At 38.0% G+C, this 27,258-nt stretch overlaps 1 protein-coding gene across 1 annotated transcript in view; it reads left to right on the forward strand.

Annotated features, from left to right (window-relative positions):
• The first annotated feature begins 407 nt into the window (after positions 1–407).
• spg7 (SPG7 matrix AAA peptidase subunit, paraplegin) overlaps positions 408–27,258 on the forward strand; it is a 32,675-nt gene continuing 5,824 nt past the window's right edge. The window contains exons 1-13 of the mRNA XM_061974773.1: positions 408–716; positions 2,924–3,026; positions 3,112–3,201; positions 4,553–4,794; positions 4,871–5,010; positions 5,079–5,181; positions 5,260–5,385; positions 11,706–11,868; positions 19,119–19,292; positions 22,382–22,506; positions 22,586–22,688; positions 23,662–23,772; positions 23,853–23,968. Of these exons, the coding sequence (XP_061830757.1) occupies positions 513–716; positions 2,924–3,026; positions 3,112–3,201; positions 4,553–4,794; positions 4,871–5,010; positions 5,079–5,181; positions 5,260–5,385; positions 11,706–11,868; positions 19,119–19,292; positions 22,382–22,506; positions 22,586–22,688; positions 23,662–23,772; positions 23,853–23,968 (1,800 nt within the window). The 5' untranslated portion in view covers positions 408–512. The remainder of the gene's footprint in view (positions 717–2,923; positions 3,027–3,111; positions 3,202–4,552; positions 4,795–4,870; positions 5,011–5,078; positions 5,182–5,259; positions 5,386–11,705; positions 11,869–19,118; positions 19,293–22,381; positions 22,507–22,585; positions 22,689–23,661; positions 23,773–23,852; positions 23,969–27,258) is intronic.

A 27,258-nucleotide genomic window follows, 5' to 3' on the forward strand; every position in this document is an offset into this window, starting at 1 on the left:
CTGACGCAGCATGTGTACCCTCGAACACAACATGACGTCTTAAAATTAGATTCACGGTACACAACAAACAAACAAATATTTGAATACTATTCTTGTAACATTATTTACTTTAAGCTCAAAAGTAAAAAACACAACATACAAATGTTGTTATTTTAAATTACTTGTCATAGTTTGCGCAGTCTGCGTAAATTTTGGCGCAGCGAGTGTACCCTCGAAGGCAACGTGACGTCTTAAAATTAAATTGGATTGCATTTAAATATATCTGAACACAATTTTTGTAATTTTATTTACTTTTGGATCAAAATAATAATAAATATTAAATAAATAATAAAAATAAATGTGTTGTTCATTTTTTCTTACGGGTATTTTTTGTAGCTTCCGGGAAGTGCGTCACGTGTTTGAATAACACTGCGAGCTAGCAAAAAGTGGTAAATAAATGCCTAGCGGTACTGTTGAAATAATGAGCAGTGTAGCTTTAATAGACTTTATAGTTCATTGCTGATCGATCGGTTATGGCAGCGTCTTTGTTGCAGCATCGCCGTAGTGTTTGTTGGAAATATTTTCAAGTTTTAGCTCGTTCGAGACACAACTGTCAGATATTAACCGGCAAGGCGACCAAGGACAACGACGTGCTGTTACCATGCAGCAGTGCCACAAAAATGCTTGTTGCAATGGCCAAGAGGACTTTAACTACTCAACCTCACAATATAATCCAGGTAATAAATACAAATGAATTTGTTGGATTGATTATTTTATATCGCGGTTATTGTGAGCAAAATTATCACGGTACTGTTAAATGTGCTCCAAAAGTACTTATACACACTGAAATACTCCACAGATACATAATATACTATCCTTGACACAATTGGCTTTCGAATAACCATATTATTGCTATTTGAGTGTTTAAATATCTTCTTCCGTTGTGATTTGTCGAGGTTTTAAGTGTTTTTAATGATAATGCGTCATTTCCGGTTTATGTGACGTCACCCTAGTTAATTTCCTTTTGTAGACACGCCATGTATGGATCTTCATACTTAGCACTATGTTGTAATGTTCAAAGTGCACAATTTATTAGCTTAGTTGCTGAGACAGAATGTGTTTATACATTTGTAGATTGTGGTATTACATTTGTAACGGGTAAAGACGTGAATTTACCTTTTTATTCATGTTAGCTTTTAAGCTAGTTAGCGATTAGCGCACTCCAGGAAATTAGCAGTGTCATCGTGTGTTTATTACAATAATTTAAATGTTTAAATGGTAATACCAATCGCAGGATATTTTTTAAATGGTCCTTGCTCATTTTAGTCAATTGTTAGCCTGCTAGCATTAGTATTTTAGCAAATGATAATGCGTAATTTCCGGTTTATGTGACGCCACCCTAATTAATTTCCTGTTGTAGATACGCCGTGTATGGATCTTCATACTTGGCATTCTGTCCTAAGTATGATAATAATTTAAAACATTTGTATGCACGTACAACACTTAAGACCTTCAGTATATCAGTATGTGGAATTAAATTATGGAATGGATTAAGCAAAGCAATCAAACAATGTACTAATATGATCCACTTCAAGAAACTCTTCAAACTTAAAGTGTTTACAAAGTACAAAGAAGAAGAACCATGATAAACATTCTGAATTTATTTAACTCATCCATTCTTTCATTATTTCACTCACAAAATAATCTTACTTATCTCAACATATGAAATGTAACTTACTTCACCAATTATCATTTATTTACTTATTTTATTGTGATTACTTATGGAGTATATTGTGAATAAATTGAGAACAGGAAGTGAACAAAAGTTTTAGCAACTGTTATGTAAAAGAAAAGGGGTAGGATTAAATAAGCTCTGGTTCTTCCTACTCCTTTTCGAACATGTTGAAAAGAGAAACTGGAGATTGTGATGTATCATGTTGTATACTTGCATGTTCGAAATAAACTCAAACTCAAACTCAAACTCAAGGTTCAAAGTGCACAATTTATTAGCTTAGTTGCTGAGACAGAAATCTGTTTTTACAATTGTAGATTACATTTGTAATGGGGAAAGATGTGAATTTGCCTTTTTATTCATGTTAGCTTTTAAGCTAGCTAGCGATTAGCGTACCCCAAGAAATTAACAGTATCACCGTGTGTTTATTACAAGTGCAGTTTATCAATCACGGTTTTATAATAATTAAAAATTTAGATGGTAATACCAACTGCCGGGTATTTTTTAAACGGTCCTTGCTAATGTTAATCCATTGTTGGCATGCTAACATTAGTATTTTAGCATGCTAACATAAACATGCTATCTTTTGTTTTAGCTATTTTTGCAGGTATACACCTCAGAGTCATAAACAGTTTCTGATATTGATCCTTCAAACACGTTTGACCTTTTAAGAATTAAATAAAAGAAACATTTAAATGGTATTTGACACATGTTAACTGTTATCATGTTGACCTTAGTAAGCTAGCTTTTAGGTAATTTTGCAGGTAGACACCTTAAAGTCAGATATTTTTTTCACTTGACCCATGCTTACTGTTAGCATGCTAGTTTTTTAAGCCAATTCTGCAGGTTTTCACCCGAGAAACAGATATTTTGGCACTTATTGCATGCTAATTGTTAGCATACCATTTTTTTGTCCAATTTACAGGTGTACACCTCAGAGCCTTATACCGTGGTACTCATCAATTGCTAACTGTTTGCATGCTCACGTTTCATGCTATCTTTTGTAGCTCATTTTGCAGGTACACACTTAAGACTGCTATTTTGGTAACCTGACGCTATCTGCCTAGCATGTTAACTGTTAGCATTTCAGTTCGGCTTCGGCTTTTCAGCATTCACATGCAATTTCCACCAAAATTTATTTTTGTAGCTGTCTATTGTATTTACAGTATATGTTGGTACCAACAACCAAAACGATGGACTTTCCCATTTCAGAGTCTTCTCCACAGACCACTGCCTCCTGGAATGGTTGACATCAGCAAAGACTTAATCAGGACCAACCTGCTGAGAAATCCTGTTGGCTTAGGACATTTATTAGGTAACAGTATGTTTTCCCCTCTACTAAAATAGTATGTGTCAGGTCCAAACCCAGCTTTATTTAATTAATAAATATTTGATTACAGGTGCTACAAACTTCTTCAGTACATCTCAGTCTAAACAAGCGGGGGAAAAAAGTAATGGGCTCAAAGGAAAAACACCACAAGAAGAAGAAGGTAAGGCTCCTACATATATATATATATATATATATATATATATATATATATATATATATATATATATATATATATATATATATATATATATATATATATATATATTAATATGTATGTATGTATGTCATATATATATATATATATATATATACATATATATATATATATATATATGTGTATGTATGTATGTATGTCATATATATGTGTATATATATATATATATATATCCATGTATGTCATATATATGCATATAAATATATATGACATATATATGACATAGATTTATATATATATGACATATAAATGCATATATATATGTATGTATGTCTGTATGATTGGATTCCGATTCTTGGGGTGACGATTCGATTCAAACACAATTCTCATAATATATTATTTAGTATACAAATGATAATAAATCCTTTTCGTTGATAAAACCTCTTGGCTGATGACGTACAACATTTACGTGCAGTGTTGGCCCTAAAAAGTCTTTTCAAAAATATATTTAAAAAAAAGGATTTTTAAAATCCTTTTTACAAAAATCACAGAATGTTTATCAATCTAATAAAATAAAATAGAGCAACTCCAATACTTAGCATAGACATTTACAAAGCAATTGAAAAGACTTACGAAAAAACAATGGTATTAAAATGCAATACTAAAAAAAAAAAGGAAAACGAAACATTAATAAAATCGACAGTATCAATAATGAAAATAATATTATCAATGATACATTTTGTATAAATAATAATTAAAAAAAATATATAATTAAAAATAATAATAAAAAAAAAATAAAAAAATATATATATACATAATAAAAACATTTACAAAAAAACAATACATCTATTTTTTTTAATATATTCTCAAAAATTATGAATCAATTTAGAATTTAAATAAACAAAAATTGTAATTTAATAGTGAATCGATTTTTGGAGCACCCCTAATGTTTACCTTTTGTAAATCACTTGACTAAAATAGAAGAAAACTGTGCTTATTGTTTATTGTTTATTGAATGGATCCCCATTAGCTGACGCCAAGGCGACTGCTCGTCTTTAGGAGTCCATATAGAAGCATACAAAATAAAAATACAAAGAATACTTACATTACCAAACATTATACAAAGGAAAAATACAACATAAGATAAAAAAGCTATTGAGGACAATTAGATATAAACTGTGTGTCCAGCTTTGCACGAGTAAAAACTCTGCAGGAAAACCGATATCATCCAATACTTGTTTGTTGTTGATATCAATATTGGATCAGGACACACTTAGTAAACATTGTCCTGGGTCACTATGTTTGTGCGCTTCACAGTCAACTACCTTCTCAAAATGTTGTTGTTTTTTTTACCCAGAGGAGAAGAAGCGTCGCGACCAGAAGGACCAGTGGAACCGAGAGCGCGTGAGAATCCTCATATTCGTGGGGATTGTCTTGTCCCTGATGCAGTTAATTAACACCAGCGGCGGCAACATCTCTTGGAATGACTTCGTCAACGAGATGCTGGCTAAGGGAGAGGTGTCCCGTGTCCTGGTGGTTCCTGAGAGCGACATCGTGCAAATCCATCTGCACCCCGGGGCAGTCATCTTCGGGAGGCCTGTATGGACGCCGGCTACAGTTTCATATCAACCAACCTGAGATATCATGACTAACATTGCCTCCATCTCGGGTATAGGGGATGGCGCTCACGTATCTGATGCAGGTCGCCAATGTTGACAAATTTGAGGAGAAACTGAGAGCTGCGGAAGAGGAGCTGAATATTGACACAAAGGACCGCATACCTGTCTCCTACAAACGCACCAGATTCTTTGGAAAGTAAGTTTGTGCTGTTTGTGAAGTAAAATTTCTCTTTTTATCGAGATGATTGACATGTTTTTTTGCAGCGCCTTATTCACCCTGGGAATGGCGGTCATCGCCGTGGCGATCCTGTGGAATATTTTTCGTATGGCAGGCATGGGCGGCAGGGAGGGCGGCTTCAGCGCGTTTGTGAGCGACAACAACCCGTTGCTGTGATCGTGTTGCCTTCGTTCAAACGCACTCTGACCTTCCTGGCTTTCCTAACAGAATCAGCTGAAGATGGCCAAGTTCACCATCGTGGACGGGAAGTCGGGGAAAGGCGTGAGCTTTAAAGACGTCGCAGGCATGCACGAGGCAAAGATGGAAGTGAAGGAATTTGTCGACTACCTCAAGGTGAAGTGCGTCACTCTGTCTGTCTTATGGCCTAAAAACTGTATCGCAATATTGCAGCCCCCTGTGATAACGATATATTGCACAAACTGAAATCTAAGTAAGATTAATTATCTCAAATAAGGGTGATATTTGCTTATTTTCTGTCTGATAAGATAATTCTTCTCACTAAGTAGATTTTATGTTCGAGTGTTTTACTTGTTTTAAGGGTTTTGGTCCTAAATGACCTCAGTAAGATATTACAGCTTGTTGCTGAGATTTGATGACCTATATTGAGTAAATCATGCTTGAAACTAGAATATCAACTGTTGCAAAGCTGTGTCATTAACACTCACAAGTACAAAAATAGTTTTTTAAAGTAATAATTTCTTACTTCAAGCATGAAAAAAAAATCACGATGCCGAGCGCATATCATTATGTCAAGATAATGGCACTAGCATTTACTTAATTTAAGAATATTTTTCAACAAATTGAGCAAAAAGGTCTAATTTTTTTTTCTACCAAGAAAAGTGCACTTGTTATTAGTGAGAATAAACTTATTTGAAGGTATTTTTGGGGTTCATTGAGGTTAGCTAATTAGGGATCGAGTCCCTTTGGGACAGAGGGCCCTATTGTATTTCTAGCGCTTTATTATTATACCGCCGCCTCTTTGAGCTGTAATTTGTCCCACTTAACATGCTTCAAAACTCACCAAATTGGACACACACATCAAGACTGGTGAAAATTGAGATCTAATCAAAAAGACCAAACCCCAAAACTCAAAATTGCGCTCTAGCGCCCCCTAGGAAGAAAACACAGACAAAACTGCCTGTAACTCCCAGTAAGAATGTCGTAGAGAAATGAAACACAAACCTCTATGTAGGTCTCACTTAGACATATATTTCATACACTGACAACCCCCAGCAAAAATCAACAGGAATTTTGCAATTCCCCCTTCAAAACAAAAGTTGTGTAAAAACAGTCACCTTTTTTCAAACATTATCTCCTCTGAGCGCGTTTGTCGTGTCGGCTTCAAATTAGCACAGGAGAGAGATTGAACCCTTCTGATTAAATGTTGATGAAAGAGTTTTATTACTGCTGACGGTCCTGTCCATCACTGCTTGCAGCTTTAATTTGACTTGTTTAGGAAAGTCTTGACAAGCCGAATTTTCTTGTTCTATTGGCAGATAATTTTGCTTAGTTCAAATAAAATACCCCTAATTTTTGTATTTTTTTTCCTTGTTTTTGAACACTGACTTTTTGCAGTGTAACCAGTGTTCGTAATAAGGGTGTAGCTAATGCCGTTACTTTTACTAGTAGCGAGTAATCTGTGATAACGATATACTGCAAAAACTGAAATCTAAGTAAGATTAAATATCTCAAATAAGGGTGATATTTGCTTATTTTCTGTCTGATAAGATAATTCTTCTCACTAAGCAGATTTTATGTTAGAGTGTTTTACTTGTTTTAAGGGTTTTGGTCCTAAATGATCTCAGTAAGATATTACAGCTTGTTGCTGAGATTTTATGACCTATATTGAGTAAAACATGCTTGAAACTAGAATATCAACTGTTGCAAAGCTGTGTCATTAACACTCACAAGTACAAAAATAGTTTTTTAAAGTAATAATTTCTTACTTCAAGCATGAAAAAAAAATCACGATGCCGAGCGCATATCATTATGTCAAGATAATGGCACTAGCATTTACTTAATTTAAGAATATTTTTCAACAAATTGAGCAAAAAGGTCTAATTTTTTTTTCTACCAAGAAAAGTGCACTTGTTATTAGTGAGAATATACTTATTTCAAGGTATTTTTGGGGTTCATTGAGGTTAGCTAATTAGGGACCGAGTCCCTTTGGGACAGAGGGCCCTATTGTATTTCTAGCGCTATATTATTATACCGCCGCCTCTTTGAGCTGTAATTTGTCCCCCTTAACATGCATCAAAACTCACCAAATTGGACACACACATCAAGACTGGTGAAAATTGAGATCTAATCAAAAAAACCAAACCCCAAAACTCAAAATTGCGCTCTAGCGTCCCCTAGGAAGAAAACACAGACAAAACTGCCTGTAACTCCCAGTAAGAATGTTGTAGAGAAATGAAACACAAACCTCTATGTAGGTCTCACTTAGACCTATATTTCATACACTGACAACCCCCAGCAAAAATCAACAGGAATTTTGCAATTCCCCCTTCAAAACAAAAGTTGTGTAAAAACAGTCACCTTTTTTCAAACATTATCTCCTCTGAGCGCGTTTGTCGTGTCGGCTTCAAATTAGCACAGGAGAGAGATTGAACCCTTCTGATTAAATGTTGATGAAAGAGTTTTATTACTGCTCCGGTTTGGATTTTATGAGCCCTCAAAGTCGGTCCCGTCCATCACTGCTTGCAGCTTTAATTTGACTTGTTTAGGAAAGTCTTGACAAGCCGAATTTTCTTGTTCTATTGGCAGATAATTTTGCTTAGTTCAAATAAAATACCCCTAATTTTTGTATTTTTTTTTCTTGTTTTTGAACACTGACTTTTTGCAGTGTAACCAGTGTTCGTAATCAGGGTGTAGCTAATGCCGTTACTTTTACTAGTAGCGAGTAATCTGTGATAACGATATACTGCAAAAACTGAAATCTAAGTAAGATTAAATATATCAAATAACGGTGATATTTGCTTATTTTCTGTCTGATAAGATAATTCTTCTCACTAAGCAGATTTTGTGTTAGAATGTTTTACTTGTTTTAAGGGTTTTGGTCCTAAATGATCTCAGTAAGATATTACAGCTTGTTGCTGAGATTTGATGACCTATATTGAGTAAAACATGCTTGAAACTAGAATATCAATTGTTGCAAAGCTGTGTCATTAACACTCACAAGTATAAAAATAGTTTTTTAAAGTAATAATTTCTTACTTCAAGCATGAAAAAAAATCACGATGCCGAGCGCATATCATTATGTCAAGATAATGGCACTAGCATTTACTTAATTTAAGAATATTTTTCAACATATTGAGTAAAACGGTCTCTTGTTTTTCTACCAAGAAAAGTGCACTTGTTATTAGTGAGAATATACTTATTTTAAGGTATTTTTGGGTTCATTGAGGTTAGCTAATTGTACTTGTTTTGGAAAGTCTTCACAAGCCAAATTTTCTTGTTCTATTGGCAGATAATTTTGCTTAGTTCAAATAAAATACCCCTAATTTTTGTATTTTTTTCCCTTGTTTTTGAACACTGACTTTTTGCAGTGTACAGGCCAAAGGTTTGGACACACCTTCTCATTCAATGCGTTTTCTTTATTTTCATGACTATTTACATTGTAGATTGTCACTGAAGGCTTCAAAACTATGAATGAACACATGTGGAGTTATGTACATAACAATAAAAGGTGAAATAACCGAAAACATGTTTTATATTCTAGTTTCTTCAAAATAGACACCCTTTGCTCTGATTACAGCTTTGCACACTCTTGGCATTCTCTTGATGAGCTTCAAGAGGTAGTCACTTGAAAGGGTTTTTACTTCACGGGTGTGCTTGAAGCTCATCGAGAGAATGCCAAGAGTGTGCAAAGCAGTACTCAGAGCAAAGGGTGTATCTTGTATCTTGTTGTGGTTTATTCATTACTCATTTATATCAGTTTTTTTTAACTATATTTAAAGTTGAGTTTTGGTGGTTCAATGAATAATACCGTAATGTTTTTAATTAATGAATGAACAAAATACCAATCAAAATAATCGTGATTATTATTTTTGCCATAATCGTCCAGCTCTAATAATAATCTAATAATCCGTACGCACCACTTCTGGTATGATTCCCACTTAACGAACATTTTTTTGGCGAATGTTTTCCACAGTCATCAAACAAACCTGGCGCCAAAATGGGCCCTGTGGTTAAGAAACGTTGCACCTAATGAGGCGTTCAAGCGCACTGCGTAACTTGGCGTGAAGTGTTCAGCGAACAGGCTTTTTTTTAAACGAGTATGCCTGCAAAATAACCCACCATGGGATCAACGAAAGTTGCAAGTGCCAGCACTTTGATAAAGAAGAAGAGAAACATTGTTGAATTTAAGATAGAACTAGTAGTAAAGTATGAGGTCTTTGCCAAAAAAAAGTAGAGATGTCCGATAATGGCTTTTTTGCCGATATTCCGATATTGTCCAACTCTTAATTATCGATACTGATATATACAGTCGTGGAATTAACACATTATTATGCCTAATTTTGTTGTGATGCCCCGCTGGATGCATTAAACAATGTAACTTTACCATGAATTGATTAACGTGGACCCCGACTTAAACAAGTTGAAAAACGTATTGGGGTGTTACCATTTAGTGGTCAATTGTACAGAATATGTACTGTACTGTGCAATCTACTAATACAAGTTTCAATCAATCAATCAATCAAAAACAAGGTTTTCCAAAATAAGAGAACAACTTCAACTCCAGTTATGGAAAAAAATGCCAACATGGCACTGCCATATTTACTATTGAAGTCACAAAGTGCATTATTTTTTTTAACATGCCTCAAAACAGCTTGGAATTTGGGACATGCGCTCCCTGAGGTAATCCTGATACCCACTAGAGGTTGAGGTGGGGGAAAGGTAGGGGGTAGTGGGGGGTGTATATTGTAGCGTCCAGGGGTAGTTAGTGCTGCAAGGGGTTCTGGGTATTTGTTCTGTTGTGTTACGGTGCAGATGTTCTCCCGAAATGTGTTCGTCATTCTTGTTTGGTGTGGGTTCACAGTGTGGCGCATATTTGCAACAGTGTTAAAGTTGTTTATACGGCCACCCTCAGTGTGACCTGTATGGCTGTTGACCAAGTATGCTTGGCATTCACTTGTGTGTGTGAAAAGCCGTAGATATTATGTGACTGGGCCGGCACGCAAAGGCAGTGCCTTTAAGGTTTATTGGCGCTCTGTACTTCTCCCTACGTCCGTGTAGACAGCGGCGTTTTAAAAAGTCATACATTTTACTTTTTGATACCGATACCGATCATTTTGATACCGATCATTTCCGATATTACATTTTAAAGCATTTATCGGCCGATATTATCTGACATCCCTAATCAATAATAATTCTACTTCGCGGCAATTCGTCTACCACGGTCAGGCCTGGAAGCCATTAAACATAGGAGTTTGATTGATTGATTGAGACTTATTAGTAGATTGCACAGTACAGTACATATTCCGTACAATTGACCACTAAATGGTAACACCCGAATAAGTTTTTCAACTTGTTTAAGTCGGGGTCCACTTAAAATATACTGGAGCAGTATATTTCAAGCATTATTTTTTTTAACATTCCTCAAAACAGCTTGGAATTTGGGACATGCGCTCCCTGAGATAATCCTGATACCCACTACAACTATGGGAAATACTATACTTTGACTTTCACAAAGTGCAATATTTATTTTATTTTTTTTAAACATGTCTGAAAACAACAGCTACAAAAACAATGAAGGCACACAGCTTCAGTCCAGAGTATACTAGAGCATAATTGCCATTGGGGGGGTTAAGTGCTGCAAGGGGTTCTGGGTATTTGTTCTGTTGTGTTTATGTTGTGTTACGGTGCGGATGTTCTCCCGAAATGTATTTGTCATTCTTGTTTGGTGTGGGTTCACAGTGTGGCGCATATTTGTAACAGTGTTAAAGTTGTTTATACGGCCACCCTCAGTGTGACCTGTATGGCTGTTGATCAAGTATGCTTTGCATTCACTTGTGTGTGTGTGTAAAAGCCGCATATATTTTATTATGTGACTGGGCCGGCACGCTGTTAGTATGGAGGAAAAGCGGACGTGACGACAGGTTGTAGAGGACGCCAAAGGCAGTGCCTTTAAGGCACGCCCTCAATAATGTTGTCCGGGTGGAAATCGGGAGAAATTCGGGAGAATGGTTGCCCCGGGAGATTTTCGGGAGGGGCACTGAAATTCGGGAGTCTCCCGGGAAAATCGGGAGTGTTGGCAAGTATGCCCTATGTCCGTGTTTTACCGTATATGTACCGCTCCATACAGCGGCGTTTTAAAAGTCATTAATTTTACTTATTGAAACCAATACCGATAATTTCCGATATTACTTTTTAAAGCATTTATCTGCCGATAATATCTCTAAAAAAAGTATTTCATGAAAGTTTTTTTGTCATGTTTATGTATTCCACACAGTTTTCCGCATGTAAAACTGTAATTATTCTCTATAAAATGTGTTTTGTGTTGATTTTTTTAATAGGATTCACATAAGTTATTACACAAAAATTGATTAATTCTACTAAATCGCGGATTACTACAGTAATCAAGGTAGCACTGCATTCATAACAGCGCCGCTTCACGCTCAAATACTGTCTCTATATGACCTTTTATTCAGAATCCTGAACGTTACCTCCTCCTGGGAGCCAAGGTTCCGAAGGGGGCACTGCTGCTCGGGCCCCCGGGCTGTGGGAAGACTCTGCTGGCGAAAGCTGTCGCCACAGAGGCTCAGGTGCCATTCCTGGCAATGGCAGGTTCTGAGTTCGTAGAAGTCATAGGAGGTATGTCTATTGCTTACATATTTCAAAAAGTTACTGCTCAAAACGTCCGCGGACACAACACCGGCTCGCTACTCCACCTCCAGAACTTCTAATTTAGCTTGACGTGCACCTCTAAAAAAATGTCATCTCCCGTTACGGTGATGTCGACCTTAAAATCTGTAATTTGTCAGCTTTTTTGTGTACGCCATAGTTTTTACTCTATACCCCTCTGCTGGACAGATGGTGTAGTTAAACAATTTTGTTCTGTTATCATGTTTCAAATATATAATAATAACTTTGGGCACCACACGATTCGATTTAATTCGATTCTTGGGGCTAACGATTCAATTCAGAGTCGATTCTCGATTCAAAATCAATACTTTCTTTCAATAACATTGGATGCCAGTTCTATGATTAACTACATTCCTCCACAAAATAGACAAACAGCACTGATACATTTCTAAACTACAAACCCCGTTTCCATATGAGTTGGGAAATGGTGTTAGATGTAAATATAAACGGAATACAATGATTTGCAAATCCTTTTCAACCCATATTCAGTTGAATGCACTACAAAGACAAGATATTTGATGTTCAAACTCATAAACATTATTTTTTTTCTGCAAATAATAATTAACTTAGAATTTCATGGCTGCAACACGTGCCAAAGTAGTTGGGAAAGGGCATGTTCACCACTGTGTTACATGGCCTTTCCTTTTAACAACTCTCAGTAAACGTTTGGGAACTGAGGAGACACATTTTTTAAGCTTCTCAGGTGGAATTCTTTCCCATTCTTGCTTGATGTACAGCTTAAATTGTTCAACAGTCCGGGGGTCTCCGTTGCGGTATTTTAGGCTTCATAATGCGCCACACATTTTCAATGGGAGACAGGTCTGGACTACAGGCAGGCCAGTCTAGTACCCGCACTCTTTTACTATGAAGCCACGTTGATTGGCATTGTCTTGCTGAAATAAGCAGGGGCGTCCATGGTAACGTTGCTTGGATGGCAACATATGTTGCTCCAAAACCTGTATGTACCTTTCAGCATTAATGGTGCCTTCACAGATGTGTAAGTTACCCATGTCTTGGGCACTAATACACCCCCATACCATCACAGATGCTGGCTTTTCAACTTTGCGCCTATAACAATCTGGATGGTTCTTTTACTCTTTGGTCCAGAGGACACGACGTCCACAGTTTCTAAAAACAATTTAAAATGTGGACTCATCAGACCACAGAACACTTTTCCACTTTGTATCAGTCCATCTTAGATGAGTTCAGGCCCAGCGAAGCCTGCGGCGTTTCTGGGTGTTGTTGATAAACGGTTTTCGCCTTGCATAGGAGAGTTTTAACTTGCACTTACAGATGTAGCGACCAACTGTAGTTACTGACAGTGGGTTTGTGAAGTGTTCCTGAGCCCATGTGGTGATATCCTTTACACACTGATGTCGCTTGTTGATGCAGTACAGCCTGAGGGATCGAAGGTCACGGGCTTAGCTGCTTACGTGCAGTGATTTCTCCAGATTCTCTGAACCCTTTGATGATATTACGCAGCGTAGATGGTGAAATCCCTAAATTTCTTGCAATAGCTGGTTGAGAAAGGTTTTTCTTAAACGGTTCAACAATTTGCTCAAGCATTTGTTGACAAAGTGGTGACCCTCGCCCCATCCTTGTTTGTGAATGACTGAGCATTTCATGGAATCTACTTTTATACCCAATCATGGCACCCACCTGTTCCCAATTTGCCTGCACACCTGTGGGATGTTCCAAATAAATGTTTGATGAGCATTCCTCAACTTTATCAGTATTTATTGCCACCTTTCCCAACTTCTTTGTCACGTGTTGCTGGCATCAAATTCTAAAATTAATGATTATTTGCACAAAAAAAAAAAGTTTATCAGTTTGAACTTTAAATATGTTGTCTTTGTAGCATATTCAACTGAACATGGGTTGAAAATGATTTGCAAATCATTGTATTCCGTTTATATTTACATCTAACACAATTTCCCAACTCATATGGAAACGGGGTTTGTACTTAAAAGAAAATCGATTTTTGAGTTTTTTGAATCGATAAAACTATTATAAACTATTATACAAACATGGGGTCTGTTTCAAATATAGAGATGAGGGTCTTTAATTTGACCTGTTGTTGTACTCTGTCTCAAAGTGTTAACATTTGCTCAATGTTTCCTTACCATTATTGCTATGTTGTCTATTACCATTGTTGGTATTTTGTCTATTACCATTGTTGGTATATTCATTCTTCCTACATTGTTGATACAAATTATTGTTACAGTGTAATAATTATTGTTACCTGTGGTAATGCCACTATGATACCATCCATCCATCCATCTTCTTCCGCTTATTTGAGGTCGGGTCGCGGGGGCAGCAGCCTAAGCAGGGAAGCCCAGACTTCCCTCTCCCCAGCCACTTCGTCCAGCTCTTCCCGGAGGGATCCCGAGGCGTTCCCAGGCCAGCCGGGAGACATAGTCTTCCCAACGGGTCCTGGGTCTTCCCCGTGGCCTCCCACCGGTCGGACGTGCCCTAAACACCTCCCGCCACTATGATACAACATTTTGTATTATAATCCTTAAAGTAACAGTGAAACTAATGTGAATAATCACTGAATGGAGAACTGGGGGTTGGATTAAATACATTATCTTCTTCCCACTCCCTTCCAGGCAAAACTGGGAATACCTGCCAACTACTCCGGTTTTCCCGTAATTAGTACGGTTTTCATCAACCTATTCCGGGTTACGGTTGCAGTGATAAAAAATACGGTTTTTCATTAATTAAATAAAATATTTTTTAAAAAGTTTTATTCACGAAATCGCGTAACAACATTGACAATCGACACTGCTTCCCGTAACTTCCTATCGAGCCATTCCGAATGCCATGCGCGAGGCTATTTATAGCACCGCTGCCTAGCACGAGGCACCAGTTGCCATTGTTTCCAAACGAGCGAACGATCATGGAATTAGCCGGAGAAAAATCGCAAACGAGTCTTAAACCGAAAAGAAAACTGCAGTCATTCCGTGAAGAATATTCAAAAGCCTATCCGGGAATAATTATCCGTTCCAAAAAGGGTGAAAACTACGCGAATTGCACCTTGTACAGACAAGATTTTTCGATCGGACACGGAGGAATTAGCGATGTAAAAGACCACGTTGGGACAAAAAAACACAAGTCTAATGCCGTTGCTAGCGATACAAGTGGAAAACTTTCAACGTTTTTCGTCGCCCAAACAGATTCTTTGGATGTGATAAATGCCGAAGTTTTATTTACGGAGGCAATAATTGAGCATGGACTAAAATAAATTTGGATTTTAGCCACAAAAAGGTAATGACACCAATGTTATCTATTGGAATTGTTTAGTACTGTTATACTGTTAAAAGTGTTTATACTATTTATGCTTTCAAGTCCAAATTGAAGAAATCTTGGTAAATGTTGACAGCATAACTACCAAAATACAGAAGTATGTCCTTAATATTTTTGCAGTGCTATTTCTGTTGAAAAGTTCAAATGATTACATTAGAGATGTGATGTGCCACTTTTCAAGTGTCTGATGGCTTAAATTAATTTTCATTAATTTTTCATATTTTGAATTCTTTTGAAAGGCTTACAAAAAAACTACATTTGAATTGTAATTCCATGCTATTGACAGGACTATTAATTTTAATGAAGTTAGCTTACCATATTTACAGTATGATAATTGTGATAGAAATGTGAATTTTAGGCACAGAATATTTTTTACAATTGAACAAGGCAGTAGATTATACAAGCTTGGACAGAAAGTTAATAATGACACCAATTTTTTTTTTTAATGGAATTGTTTAGTACTGTTTTACCATTTGTTTACTGTAAAAAGTGTTTATACTGTTTATACTTTCAATTAACAAATTGAAGTCTTGTGAAAGGTTGACAGGATAACTGGCATTAACTGTCAAAATAATTTCAAACTATTGAAGTTAGCTTACAGAATAAACATGTCAATCAACCCATATGATTTTTGCTGTAATATTTTTGTTCTGAAAAGTCACTGTGACTGATAGAAAAGTGATGGTTTTAGCAACATTTTAACCTGTCTGAATGCTAATAATCATTTTGCGTCGGGGGGCCTGAACCCCCCACCAGGACTTTGTCCTGGACCTACCGGGGCCTGCGGCCCCTGGACCCTGGCTACTAGGTTTTTCTGATTTCAAAAGTTGGCAGGTATGAATCATGCATTACATACTATACATTACCTTTAGCACTATATTAATTTATATTATTATGTGTTGTCAACTTTGTACTTTAAAAAAAAAATATTATAATTTTTTTTATATCATTGCCTGAAATAAATAAATAAATGAAAATGAAAAAAAAAAAAAGATTAGGAATCATTACGAATAAGAATAGCGGTTAATTCGAAAATCTATTTTTTTTTTTGCCGAAATAAGAATTGTAAAGTGTTCATTTAAGTCTTATTTACATCGTATATATGTAACAATGCGGGGTTTGCCTTATTTTCTATTGTTATGTTCAATCGATAAAGACATTCACCAAGCGGGGCTTTTGTTTCCGGGTCAAGGCTAAATGATTCCCGGGCGCGGCCACCGCTGCTGCTCACTGCTCCCCTCACCTCCCAGGAGGTGATCAAGGGTGATGGGTCAAATTCAGAGAATAATTTCGCCACACCTAGTGTGTGTGTGACAATCATGGGTACTTTAAACTTTTTTTTTTTTTTACTTTAACAACATGGCGGCAAATCTTGGCGCCACTGTATCTTCACCATGACAATAATGTTGACCGAAAAACTTTTTGGCGCACTTCATCTTCAACCCCTGCCTCATCAATAACACATCTCCACATCGGTGCGGTTTTGACGTGAGCGATATCAAAAGACGAGACGTAGCAGAATTATCCATTTAATGCAGCTGTCCAGCCAATGCTAGGAGGGGAATTGAACTCATCCTCAGCGGTGAGTTTTATTGGCATGAGAGATATGGAATGACACGGGATGCTAACAACACGGTTAACGACCGTAGTTGCGACTGTCAAGTTTTGGCAGAAAAACTTACACCTGTGATGTCAACATATGGTTGGACTAGTTCAGGGGTCGGCAACCCGCGGCTCTAGAGCCGCATGCGGCTCTTTAGCGCCGCCCTAGTGGCTCTCTGGAGCTTTTTAAAAAATGTATGAAAAATGGAAAAAGAAAAGAAAAAATCTATTTTTTGTTTTAATATGGTTTCTGTAGGAGGACAAACATGACACAAGCCTCCCTAATTGTTACAAAGCACACTGTTTATATTAAACATGCTTCACTGATTCGAGTATTTGGCATGCGCCGTTTTGTCCTACTAATTTTGGCGGTCTTTGAACTCACCGTAGTTTGTTTACATGTATAACTTTGTCCGACTTTCTAGGACATGTTTTATGCCACTTCTTTTTCTGTCTCATTTTGTCCACAAAACCTTTAACGTTGTGCATGAAAGGTGAGTTTTGTTGATGTTATTACTTGTGTGGAGTGCTAATCAGACATATTTGGTCACTGCATGACTGCAAGCTAATCGATGCTAACATGCTATTTAGGCTAGCTATATGTACATATTGCATCATTATGCCTCATTTGTAGCTATATTCGAGGTCATTTAGTTTCCTTTAAGTCCTCTTGATTCAATTTATATCTCATGACACACTATATGTATGTAATATGGCTTTTAATTTTTTGCGGCTCCAGACAGATTTGTTTTTGTATTTTTGGTCCAATATGGCTCTTTCAACATTTTGGGTTGCCGACCCCTGGACTAGTTCTTATGAGTGGAATTACCCAGGATGTGATGAAGTATTTCCACGCAGTAGCCGTGTTGTAGTGGCCGGGTGACTGCCATAGTAATGCGGTGAGTACTGTAATCTACAATCAAACACTTTCAAGGCTATTATATTGGGTGAAACCAGTGTATAAGGGTGTTATTTCATGTTTAGATGGCTCTAATTATGTAAAAATTAACTTTTTTGTGTGCTTCAACAATGCAAATATTTGATTTATCAATAATAGAGATGTCCGATAATGGATTTTTTGCCGATATTCCGATATTGTCCAACTCTTAGTTACCGATTCCGATATCAACCGATACCGATGTACACAGTCGTGGAATTAACACATTATCATGCCTAATTTTGTTGTGATGCCCCGCTGGATGCATTAAACAACGTAACAAGGTTTTCCAAAATAAATCAACTCAAGTTATGGAAAAAAAATGCCAACATGGCACTGCCATATTTATTATTGAAGTCACAAAGTGCGTTATTTTTTTTAACATGCCTCAAAACAGCAGCTTGGAATCTGGGACATGCTCTCCCTGAGAGACCATGAAGAGGCTGAGGTGGGGGAGGGGTAGGAGGTAGCGGGGGGTGGGGGGGGGGGGGGTGTATTGTAGCGTCCCGGAAGAGTTAATGCTGCAAGGGGTTCTGGGTATTTGTTCTGTTGTGTTATGGTGCAGATGTTCTCCCGAAATGTGTTTGTCATTCTTGTTTGGTGTGGGTTCACAGTGTGGCGCATATTTGTAACAGTGTTAAAGTTGTTTATACGGCCACCCTCAGTGTGACCTGTATGGCTGTTGACCAAGTATGCATGGCATTCACTTATGTGTGTGAGAAAAGCCGTAGATATTATCTGATTGGGCCGGCACCAAAGGCAGTGCCTTTTAAGGTTTATTGGCGCTCTGTACTTCTCCCTACGTCCGTGTACACAGCGGCGTTTTAAAATGTCATACATTTTACTTTTTGAAACCGATACCGATAATTTTGAAACCGATACCGATAATATTACATTTTAAAGCATTTATCGGCCGATAACACCGGCAGTCCGATATTATCTGACATCCCTAATACCTATAATAAATACCTGGGGCGCTATAGCTCGTTTGGTAGAGTGGCCGTGCCAGCAACTTGAGGGTTCCAGGTTCGATCCCCGCTTCCGCCATACTAGTCACTGCCGTTGTGTCCTTGGGCAAGACACTTTACCCACCTGCTCCCAGTGCCATCCACACCGGTTTAAATGTAACTTTGATATTGGGTTTTCACTATGTAAAAGCGCTTTGAGAGAGAGAGAAAAGCGCTATATAAATATAATTCACTTCACTAATCAATAATAATTCTACTTCGCGGCAATTTGTCTACCACGGTCAGACCTGGAAGCCATTAAACATGGGAGCAGTATATTTCACGGTGAAATAAGAAAACACCAAGCACAGTTGGAGATTATTCTTTGAATGTTGTTGTGTTTGTAGGTCTGGGTGCTGCCAGGGTGAGGAGCCTGTTCAAGGAGGCTCGCGCTCGGGCTCCCTGCATCGTCTACATCGATGAGATCGACGCTGTGGGGAAGAAGCGCTCCACCAACATGTCCGGCTTTTCCAACACCGAGGAGGAGCAGACCCTCAACCAGCTGCTGGTGGAGATGGACGGTGTGTTCAGTTTAGAGCAGGGATAATGAAGTCAATTGTTTTATGGGCCACATTCCCGGAAAGCTAAGGACCGGGGGGCCGGATTTTTCCCTCACTATTAGTCTTTCTTTGTATATTTCGAAAAACCAGTGTCCTCTACAGTGGACATTTGATTTTGGTGTGTTTATTTTGGCAGAGTTACAGGAGCGCTCTGCTCTTTCTAAGGAACACTTTGCAAAAAAGATCATCTCTATGACAACACTAGTGTTTTTAGGAATTAGCTGCAAAAATGTGACACTCAGAAGTTTTTTTGAACTGAACTCGATGGCCACCAGTTGAATATCCCAAATGATGAAAAAGAGAGGACATAAAATGGAACCATGAAGAACACCACTAGTATAACTAAACAGTGACGTGCAGTCACTAGAGGCAGGTGAGGCCTCATGGAAAGAAACAAAATGTAAAAAGAAAAAAAAAATTAAATTGTTATATGTAATTATACTATAAAGTTATTTTCCATTTAACTTCACCAGTTTTAGATTATTTTTATTCAAAATCGCTGAATTTTCACATTTGCCGTTCAAATACTGAGAAGAGATGGTGCGGTGAACAGCAGCCAGTTGAGGCACGTCACTCAGTGCCGCAACATGGATTGCGCAATGACTCGGCTAACTGCTGGCCTGCTGTGCAGTGAGACCGTATTGCTATATGAATTATATTGTACATTTCCATAGTTTAGTTAGCTGAGGTATATAATGTACAGTGTATTTTGTCAACAACTGTATGTGTGTAAAGTATTTCTTGTGCTGAGCGATCATAAAACGGCTGCAAAAGACGCACTGGCTGAGGCTCGCCTCCTGCACCCCCGCCGTAGAATTGTTATATCAACTAAAGCCCACACTTAAACTTTCCACGTGCAAGATTGAATCTATTTAAAAAAATTATTTCATAAGAAGCCAAAAAGTGCAAAAACAATAATGTTGGTGTTGGAGTTGTGAATGACTGCAGGGACACAACATTAGGTACACCTGCAGACTGCAGGTGTACCTAATTCACAACTCCTCCAACACGAACATTATTGTTTTTGCACTTTTTGGCTTCTTATTAAATAACTTTTGTAACCTATTTTCATGGGCTTTCCTCTTTGTGATGTTAAGTTCCTGTTATGCGTTGTTATACAGTATATGCCTTGAGCTCTTATTTTGAAGGCCATAAGAGCGGAAGTGATGTCACGTTGCGGAGGTTTTTGAAAGAAGGTAAATAAAGTGGTCCTCGTGTAAACTGGAGCCTCCGTGTTTGTTATTTTGTAGTTTCATACAGTACAGGCGACATTTATAAACCCTCGGTTACACTTTTTTAAATAGATTCAATCTTGCATGTGGAAAGTTTAAGTGAGGGCTTTAGTTGCGGCGCATGGACTTAATTTCTAAGTAAAGGTAAGACCATAATAACCTTTTTTTTATTAAATGTGCTTTTTTGTGTGCTACAGTTTGTATGTGTAAAGTTAAAGTTAAGTTAAAGTACCGATGATTGTCACACACACACTAGGTGTAATGAAATTTGTCCTCTGCATTTGACCCATCCCTTGATCACCCCCTGGGAGGTGAGGGGAGCAGTGGGCAGCAGCGGCGCCGCGCCCGGGAATAATTTTTGGTGATTTAACCCCCAATTCCAACCCTTAATGCTGAGTGCTAAGCAGGGAAGAATGCTGGTATGAGCTTTTAAACATAACCCGTTAACTGCTGCCAATCAAATGGTGAATAAGATACTCTTTAGGGTTCATATGTTTGTAAATCTGACTGTGATGAAGTCAGTGCCTCACCAGCCATCAACCTCACCGCACGTCACTGTAACTAAAGAAGTTGAACAAATAATCAAATTAATAACTTTTACGTACAGTACAGGCCAAAAGTTTGGACACATCTTCTCATTTCAATGTGTTTTCTTTATTTTCATGACTATTTACATTGTAGATTGTCACTGAAGGCATCACAACTATGACACCTGTGAAGTGAAAACCATTTCAGGTGACTACCTCTTGAAGCTCATCGAGAGAATGCCAAGAGTGTGCAAACCAGTAATCAGAGCAAAGGGTGGCTACAGCAACACCATCGTTACATGAAACGCATTACGAAAAAAAAATTGCCATAAAGAAGAGGACTTAAAGGGGTACCTTGAGGAACGTGTCACTTATGTACAGTAAATCACAAGTGTCTGCTAGCGAGGCTTCAAAAATGCCAATGCAATCTACACCCGCTCGTCTCGTAAACGCGCATCGCATGACGTGCTCAAAAATCATCAAGCTGCAACAATGCATTAAAGTCGGTTGTTGCAATGCATCGGACATTTTCCAGCTGTCAGGCTTGCCCCTGACAGTTTGGTTGTGTTTTAGTTTTTCCTCTGTGTGTGTGTAGTATTTCCTGTCAACGCTCTTGTTTTGGTTCTGTTTCCTGTTTGTCTCCCTGAGTGCTGTGTCCCCTCAGCTGTGGCTGATTGGCACCTGGCCACAACTGGTGTCAATCAGCCAGCTGCTATTTATACCTGCCTTACCCTCCAGTCACTGCTGGATTATTGTCATTGTCATTGTCATTACTACCTGTCTTAATACTTGTCATTGTAGCTCTGTCTACTTTTGTTTCACTCTGCTCATGTCCTAGTTCCTTCGTGTCACAGTAAGTGTTTTTGTTTCTTGTCCACAGTTAGCCTCTGTGCTATTTTAGTTCATAGCCAAGTTTGTTCTCCGCCTTGTGCGCGCCTTTTGTTGTTACCCTTTTGTTTTTTTGTTTTGCCATAGTGTTTAATTAAATCATGTTTTCTCGCACAATGCCTTCCGCCTTCTCTGCATCTTGGGGTTTGGCACCTACAAACTCTGACACCAGCATCCAACATCAAACAACTCTTCCCTCAACCACGACCATCATCGCTCACCGCCGAAGGGAAGCTAATAAGCCAAATACTAGAGTCCGTGAACATTGCTCCAAAGTATGGATTTTGTATTGATTTATCGTGTATACGAAAGCAAACATTGACATGTTCAAAGGCAGTAATACATGATGAAGTCGGTAATTGTCGTGCCAGAAGAATGAATGATAACATTTGTTCTTTTTCAGGGATGGGAACGACCGACCACGTGATCGTCCTCGCTTCCACTAACAGAGCCGACATTTTGGACAACGCTTTGATGAGACCTGGAAGACTGGACCGGCACGTTTTTATTGATCTTCCAACCTTGCAGGTGCAAACTGGTCGTACTTACCGAAAAAATATAATACATTAGAAAATGCGGGCCTAAATTACAGGGTTTTTTTTTCCAGGAGAGGATGGAAATCTATGAGCAACATCTAAAGATCTTGAAACTCACTCAACCAGCAAACTTCTACTCATTGCGTCTGGCGGAACTCACGCCAGGCTTTAGTGGTACAATGCAACAAATATTGACGTCTTTAATCTTTAATGCATACTTGCCAACCTTGAGACCTCCGATTTCGGGAGGTGGGGGGTCGGGGCGTGGTTGGGGGCGTGGCCAAAAGGGGAGGAGTATATTTACAGCTAGAATTCACCAAGTCAAGTATTTCATAGATATATATATATATATATATATATATATATATATATATAAGAAATACTTGTCGTTCAGTGAATTCTAGCTATATATATATATATATACGTATATATATATATATGTATTTTATTATATATATATATATATTTATTTTATTATATATATAGATATATAAAAACAATACTTGTACTACTTATTTTATTATATATATATATATATATATATATATATATATATATATATATATATATATATAAATAAGAGAAATACTTGAATTTCAGTGTTCATTTATTTACACATATACACACACATAACACTCATCTACTCATTGTTGAGTTAAGGGTTGAATTGTCCATCCTTGTTCTATTCTCTGTCACTATTTTTCGAACCATGCTGAACATGATGCTGCATTCTGTGTGGCACGCACAAAAGTGCTTTCATCAAATGCACTAGATGGCAGTTTTGTCCTTTTTAAGAGTGTCACAACATTGCTGTTTACGGCAGACGAACTGCTTTACGGTATACAAAAACGTGACTGCTGTTGTTGTGTGTTGTTGCCGCGCTGGGAGGACGTTAATGAAACTGCCTAACAATAAACCCACATAAGAAACCAAGAACTCGCCCTCCATCATTCTACAGTTATAACGTTATTGGGCAGGTATGCTGTTTATGTTGTGGGCCTGAATTTCGGGAGATTTTCGGGAGAAAATTTGTCCCGAGAGGTTTTCGGGAGAGGCGCTGAATTTCGGGAGTCTCCCAGAAAATCCGGGAGGGTTGGCAAGTATGCTTTAATGCACAATATACGGGCTCACTAGAATGTCTTCGCAGGTGCAGACATTGCTAACATATGTAATGAAGCGGCCCTGCATGCTGCCAGAGAAGGACTCAAGTCGATTCATACTTTCAATTTTGAGTATGCAGTGGAGAGAGTACTAGCAGGTGAGGTTCAGCCTGCAGGCTATTTGTCATACGGGGGAAATATTTCATTTCATACGATGGTCACATGGTTTGTGTTGCAGGAAGTGTAAAGAAGAGTAAGATCCTTTCCAAAGAGGAGCAGAGGGTGGTTGCCTTCCATGAATCGGGACATGCTTTGGTCGGGTGGCTGCTGGAGCACACAGAGGCAGTCATGAAGGTAACGCGCTCGCAAAGTATCATAAACCTCTTGAATGGATCCAATACCGTACAATATTATCATAAATGCACCAATTATGGCCTTTATTTGCAGCCCGCAGCACATTCTAAAAATAAGAACAACTTAAAAAAGGGAAATAAAATAGCAAATAGGGGAAATGTAATGAGAAAATAGTTTCAATGTTGACTATTAACATAAAGCAGCCATACAGGCTGTTGTTTTAAACTGTCACTGTTTAAAAAATGAATAAAAGATTATTGTTTTTTCTAGAGATGTCCAATAATATCGGGCTGCCGATATTATCGGCCGATAAATGCTTTAAAATTTAATATCGGAAATTATCGGTATCGGTTTCAAAAAGTAAAATGTATGACTTTTTAACGTAGGGAGAAGTACAGAGCGCCAATAAACCGTAAAGGGGAACATTATCACAATTTCAGAAGGGTTAAAACCATTAAAAATCAGTTCCCAGTGGCTTATTTTATTTTTCGAAGTTTTTTTCAAAATTTTACCCATCACGCAATATCCCTAAAAAAAAGCTTCCAAGTGCCTGATTTTAACCATCGTTATATACACCCGTCCATTTTCCTGTGACGTCACACAGTGATGCCAATACAAACAAACATGGCAGATAGAACAGCAAGATATAGCGACATTTCAGCGGCTTAAGCGATTCAACAAATTACGCATGTATTGAAACGGATGGTTGTAGTGTGGAGGCAGGTAGCGAAAACGAAATTGAAGAAGAAACTGAAGCTATTGAGCCATATCGGTTTGAACCGTATGCAAGCGAAACCGACGAAAACGACACGACAGCCAGCGACACGGGAGAAAGCGAGGACGAATTCGGCGATCGCCTTCTAACCAACGATTGGTATGTGTTTGTTTGGCATTAAAGGAAACTAACAACTATGAACTAGGTTTACAGCATATGAAATACATTTGGCAACAACATGCACTTTGAGAGTGCAGACAGCCCATTTCAGGCGCGCTAAGAACATATATTTTTCCACGATTTCAGCACTCAGGTTAACCATACCTAAATTGACACAAAATACTGCATTACACAAGACTACCCGAATGTACTCGAATGATTAAAAAAAAAAAAAAGTTTTTAAGCTAAATTATTGGGAAACACAGTTTATGTATAATCATTTACGTAAAACCGCTAGTAATGAATAAAGTTTTCATCAATTAATATATTCTGTAGACATATCCTCATCCGCTCTCTTTTCCTGAAAGCTGATCCGTCCAGTTTTGGAGTTGATGTCAGCAGGCCAGGGAAGCTAGGGTCTTTATCGTTGGAAATGCATCTGCTTTGAGTGTACCAGGATATCCACACATTCTTGCAATCTCTGGCGTAGCATAGCTTTCGTCGGTAAAGTGTGCGGAACAAACGACTGACCATTTCGTCGGCTTTCCCCACAGCCTCGTATTTTGAACAAATTTCGTCCAATTTCTTGCCACTTTCGCATCTTTGGGCCACTGGTGCAACTTGAATCCGTCCCTGTTCGTGTTGTTACACCCTCCGACAACACACCGACGAAAGTGAGAAAATGGCGGATTGCTTCCCGATGTGACGTCATCGCTCTGAGAGCGAATAATAGAAAGGCGTTTAATTCGCCAAAATTTACCCATTTAGAGTTCGGAAATCGGTTAAAAAAAATATATGGTCTTTTTTCTGCAACATCAAGGTATATATTGACGCTTACATAGTTCTGGTGATAATGTTCCCCTTTAAAGGCACTGCCTTTGCATGCCGGCCCAATCACATAATATCTACGGCTTTTCACTCACACAAGTGAATGCAAATCATACTTGGTCAACAGCCATACAGGTCACCCTTTGGGTGGCCGTATAAACAACTTTAACACTGTTACAAATATGTGCCACACTGTGAACCCACACCAAACAAGAATGACAAACACATTTCGGGAGAACATCCGCACCGTAACACAACATAAACACAACAGAACAAATACCCAGAATCCCTTGCAGCACTAACTCTTCTGGGACGCTACAATATACACCACCTGCTACCCGCCCAAACCTCAACACCCCCCCACCCCCCCAACCCCGCCCACCTCAACCTCCCCATGCTCTCTCAGGGAGAGCATGTCCAAAATTCCAAGCTGCTGTTTTGAGGCATGTTAAAAAAAAAAAAGCACTTTGTGACTTCAATAATAAATATGGCAGTGCCTTGTTGGCATTTTTTTTCCATAACTTGAGTGGATTTATTTTGGAAAACCTTGTTACATTGTTTAATGCATCCAGCGGGGAATCACAACAAAATTAGGCATAATAATGTGTTAATTCCACGACTGTATATATCGGTATCGGTTGATATCGGACTCGGTAAGAGTTGGACAATATCGGAATATTGGATATCGGCAAAAAAGCCATTATCGGACAGTTTTTTCATATGGCAAAATATGCAATATTTTACCCAAATAATATTTCAAAGTGGAATGTGAAGTAATTGTAGCCTTCAATGGGTCAAATCATTCATAACATTGATTCTGATTCATTAATAATAATAATAATAAACAATGATTCAATGTTATGAAAGATTGACCTATTTAGGGCTCCAATTACTTCACATCAAACATTCCACTTTTAAATATTTTGGGGAGAAAATATTGCATATTTTGTGTGTTTGCCTTAAAACAAGTATTCTATGGCCAAAAGGACATAAAACATTTTTTTTTTACCTCTCAAATAATAGTTTTTAAAAAAAATATTTTTAATTCAAAAATCTATTCTTAAAATTGTCTCCACTCGAGATGGTCTCCTACTGGCCCCACTATGGACTGGACTCTCACTATTATGTTAGATCCACTATGGACTGGACTCTCACTATTATGTTAGATCCACTATGGACTGAACTCTCACTATTATGTTAGATCCACTATGGACTGGACTCTCACTATTATGTTAGATCCACTATGGACTGGACTCTCACTATTATGTTAGATCCACTATGGACTGGACTCTCACTATTATGTTAGATCCACTATGGACTGGACTCTCACACTATTATGTTAGATCCACTATGGACTGGACTTTCACAATGTTATGTCAGACCCACTCGACTCCATTGCATCCGGTCTCCCCTCTCTCCAAGGTTTCTCATAGTAATTCACATCGACGTCCCATTGGGGTTGTGAGTTTTTCCTTGCCCTTATGTGGGCTCTGTACCACGGATGTCGTTGTGGCTTGTGCAGCCCTTTGAGATACTTATGATTTAGGGCTATATAAATAAACATTGATTGATTGATTAAAAAAACATT

The sequence above is a fragment of the Nerophis lumbriciformis genome, linkage group LG15, assembly GCF_033978685.3.
Source record: "Nerophis lumbriciformis linkage group LG15, RoL_Nlum_v2.1, whole genome shotgun sequence".
Taxonomy (NCBI): Eukaryota; Metazoa; Chordata; class Actinopteri; order Syngnathiformes; family Syngnathidae; genus Nerophis; species Nerophis lumbriciformis.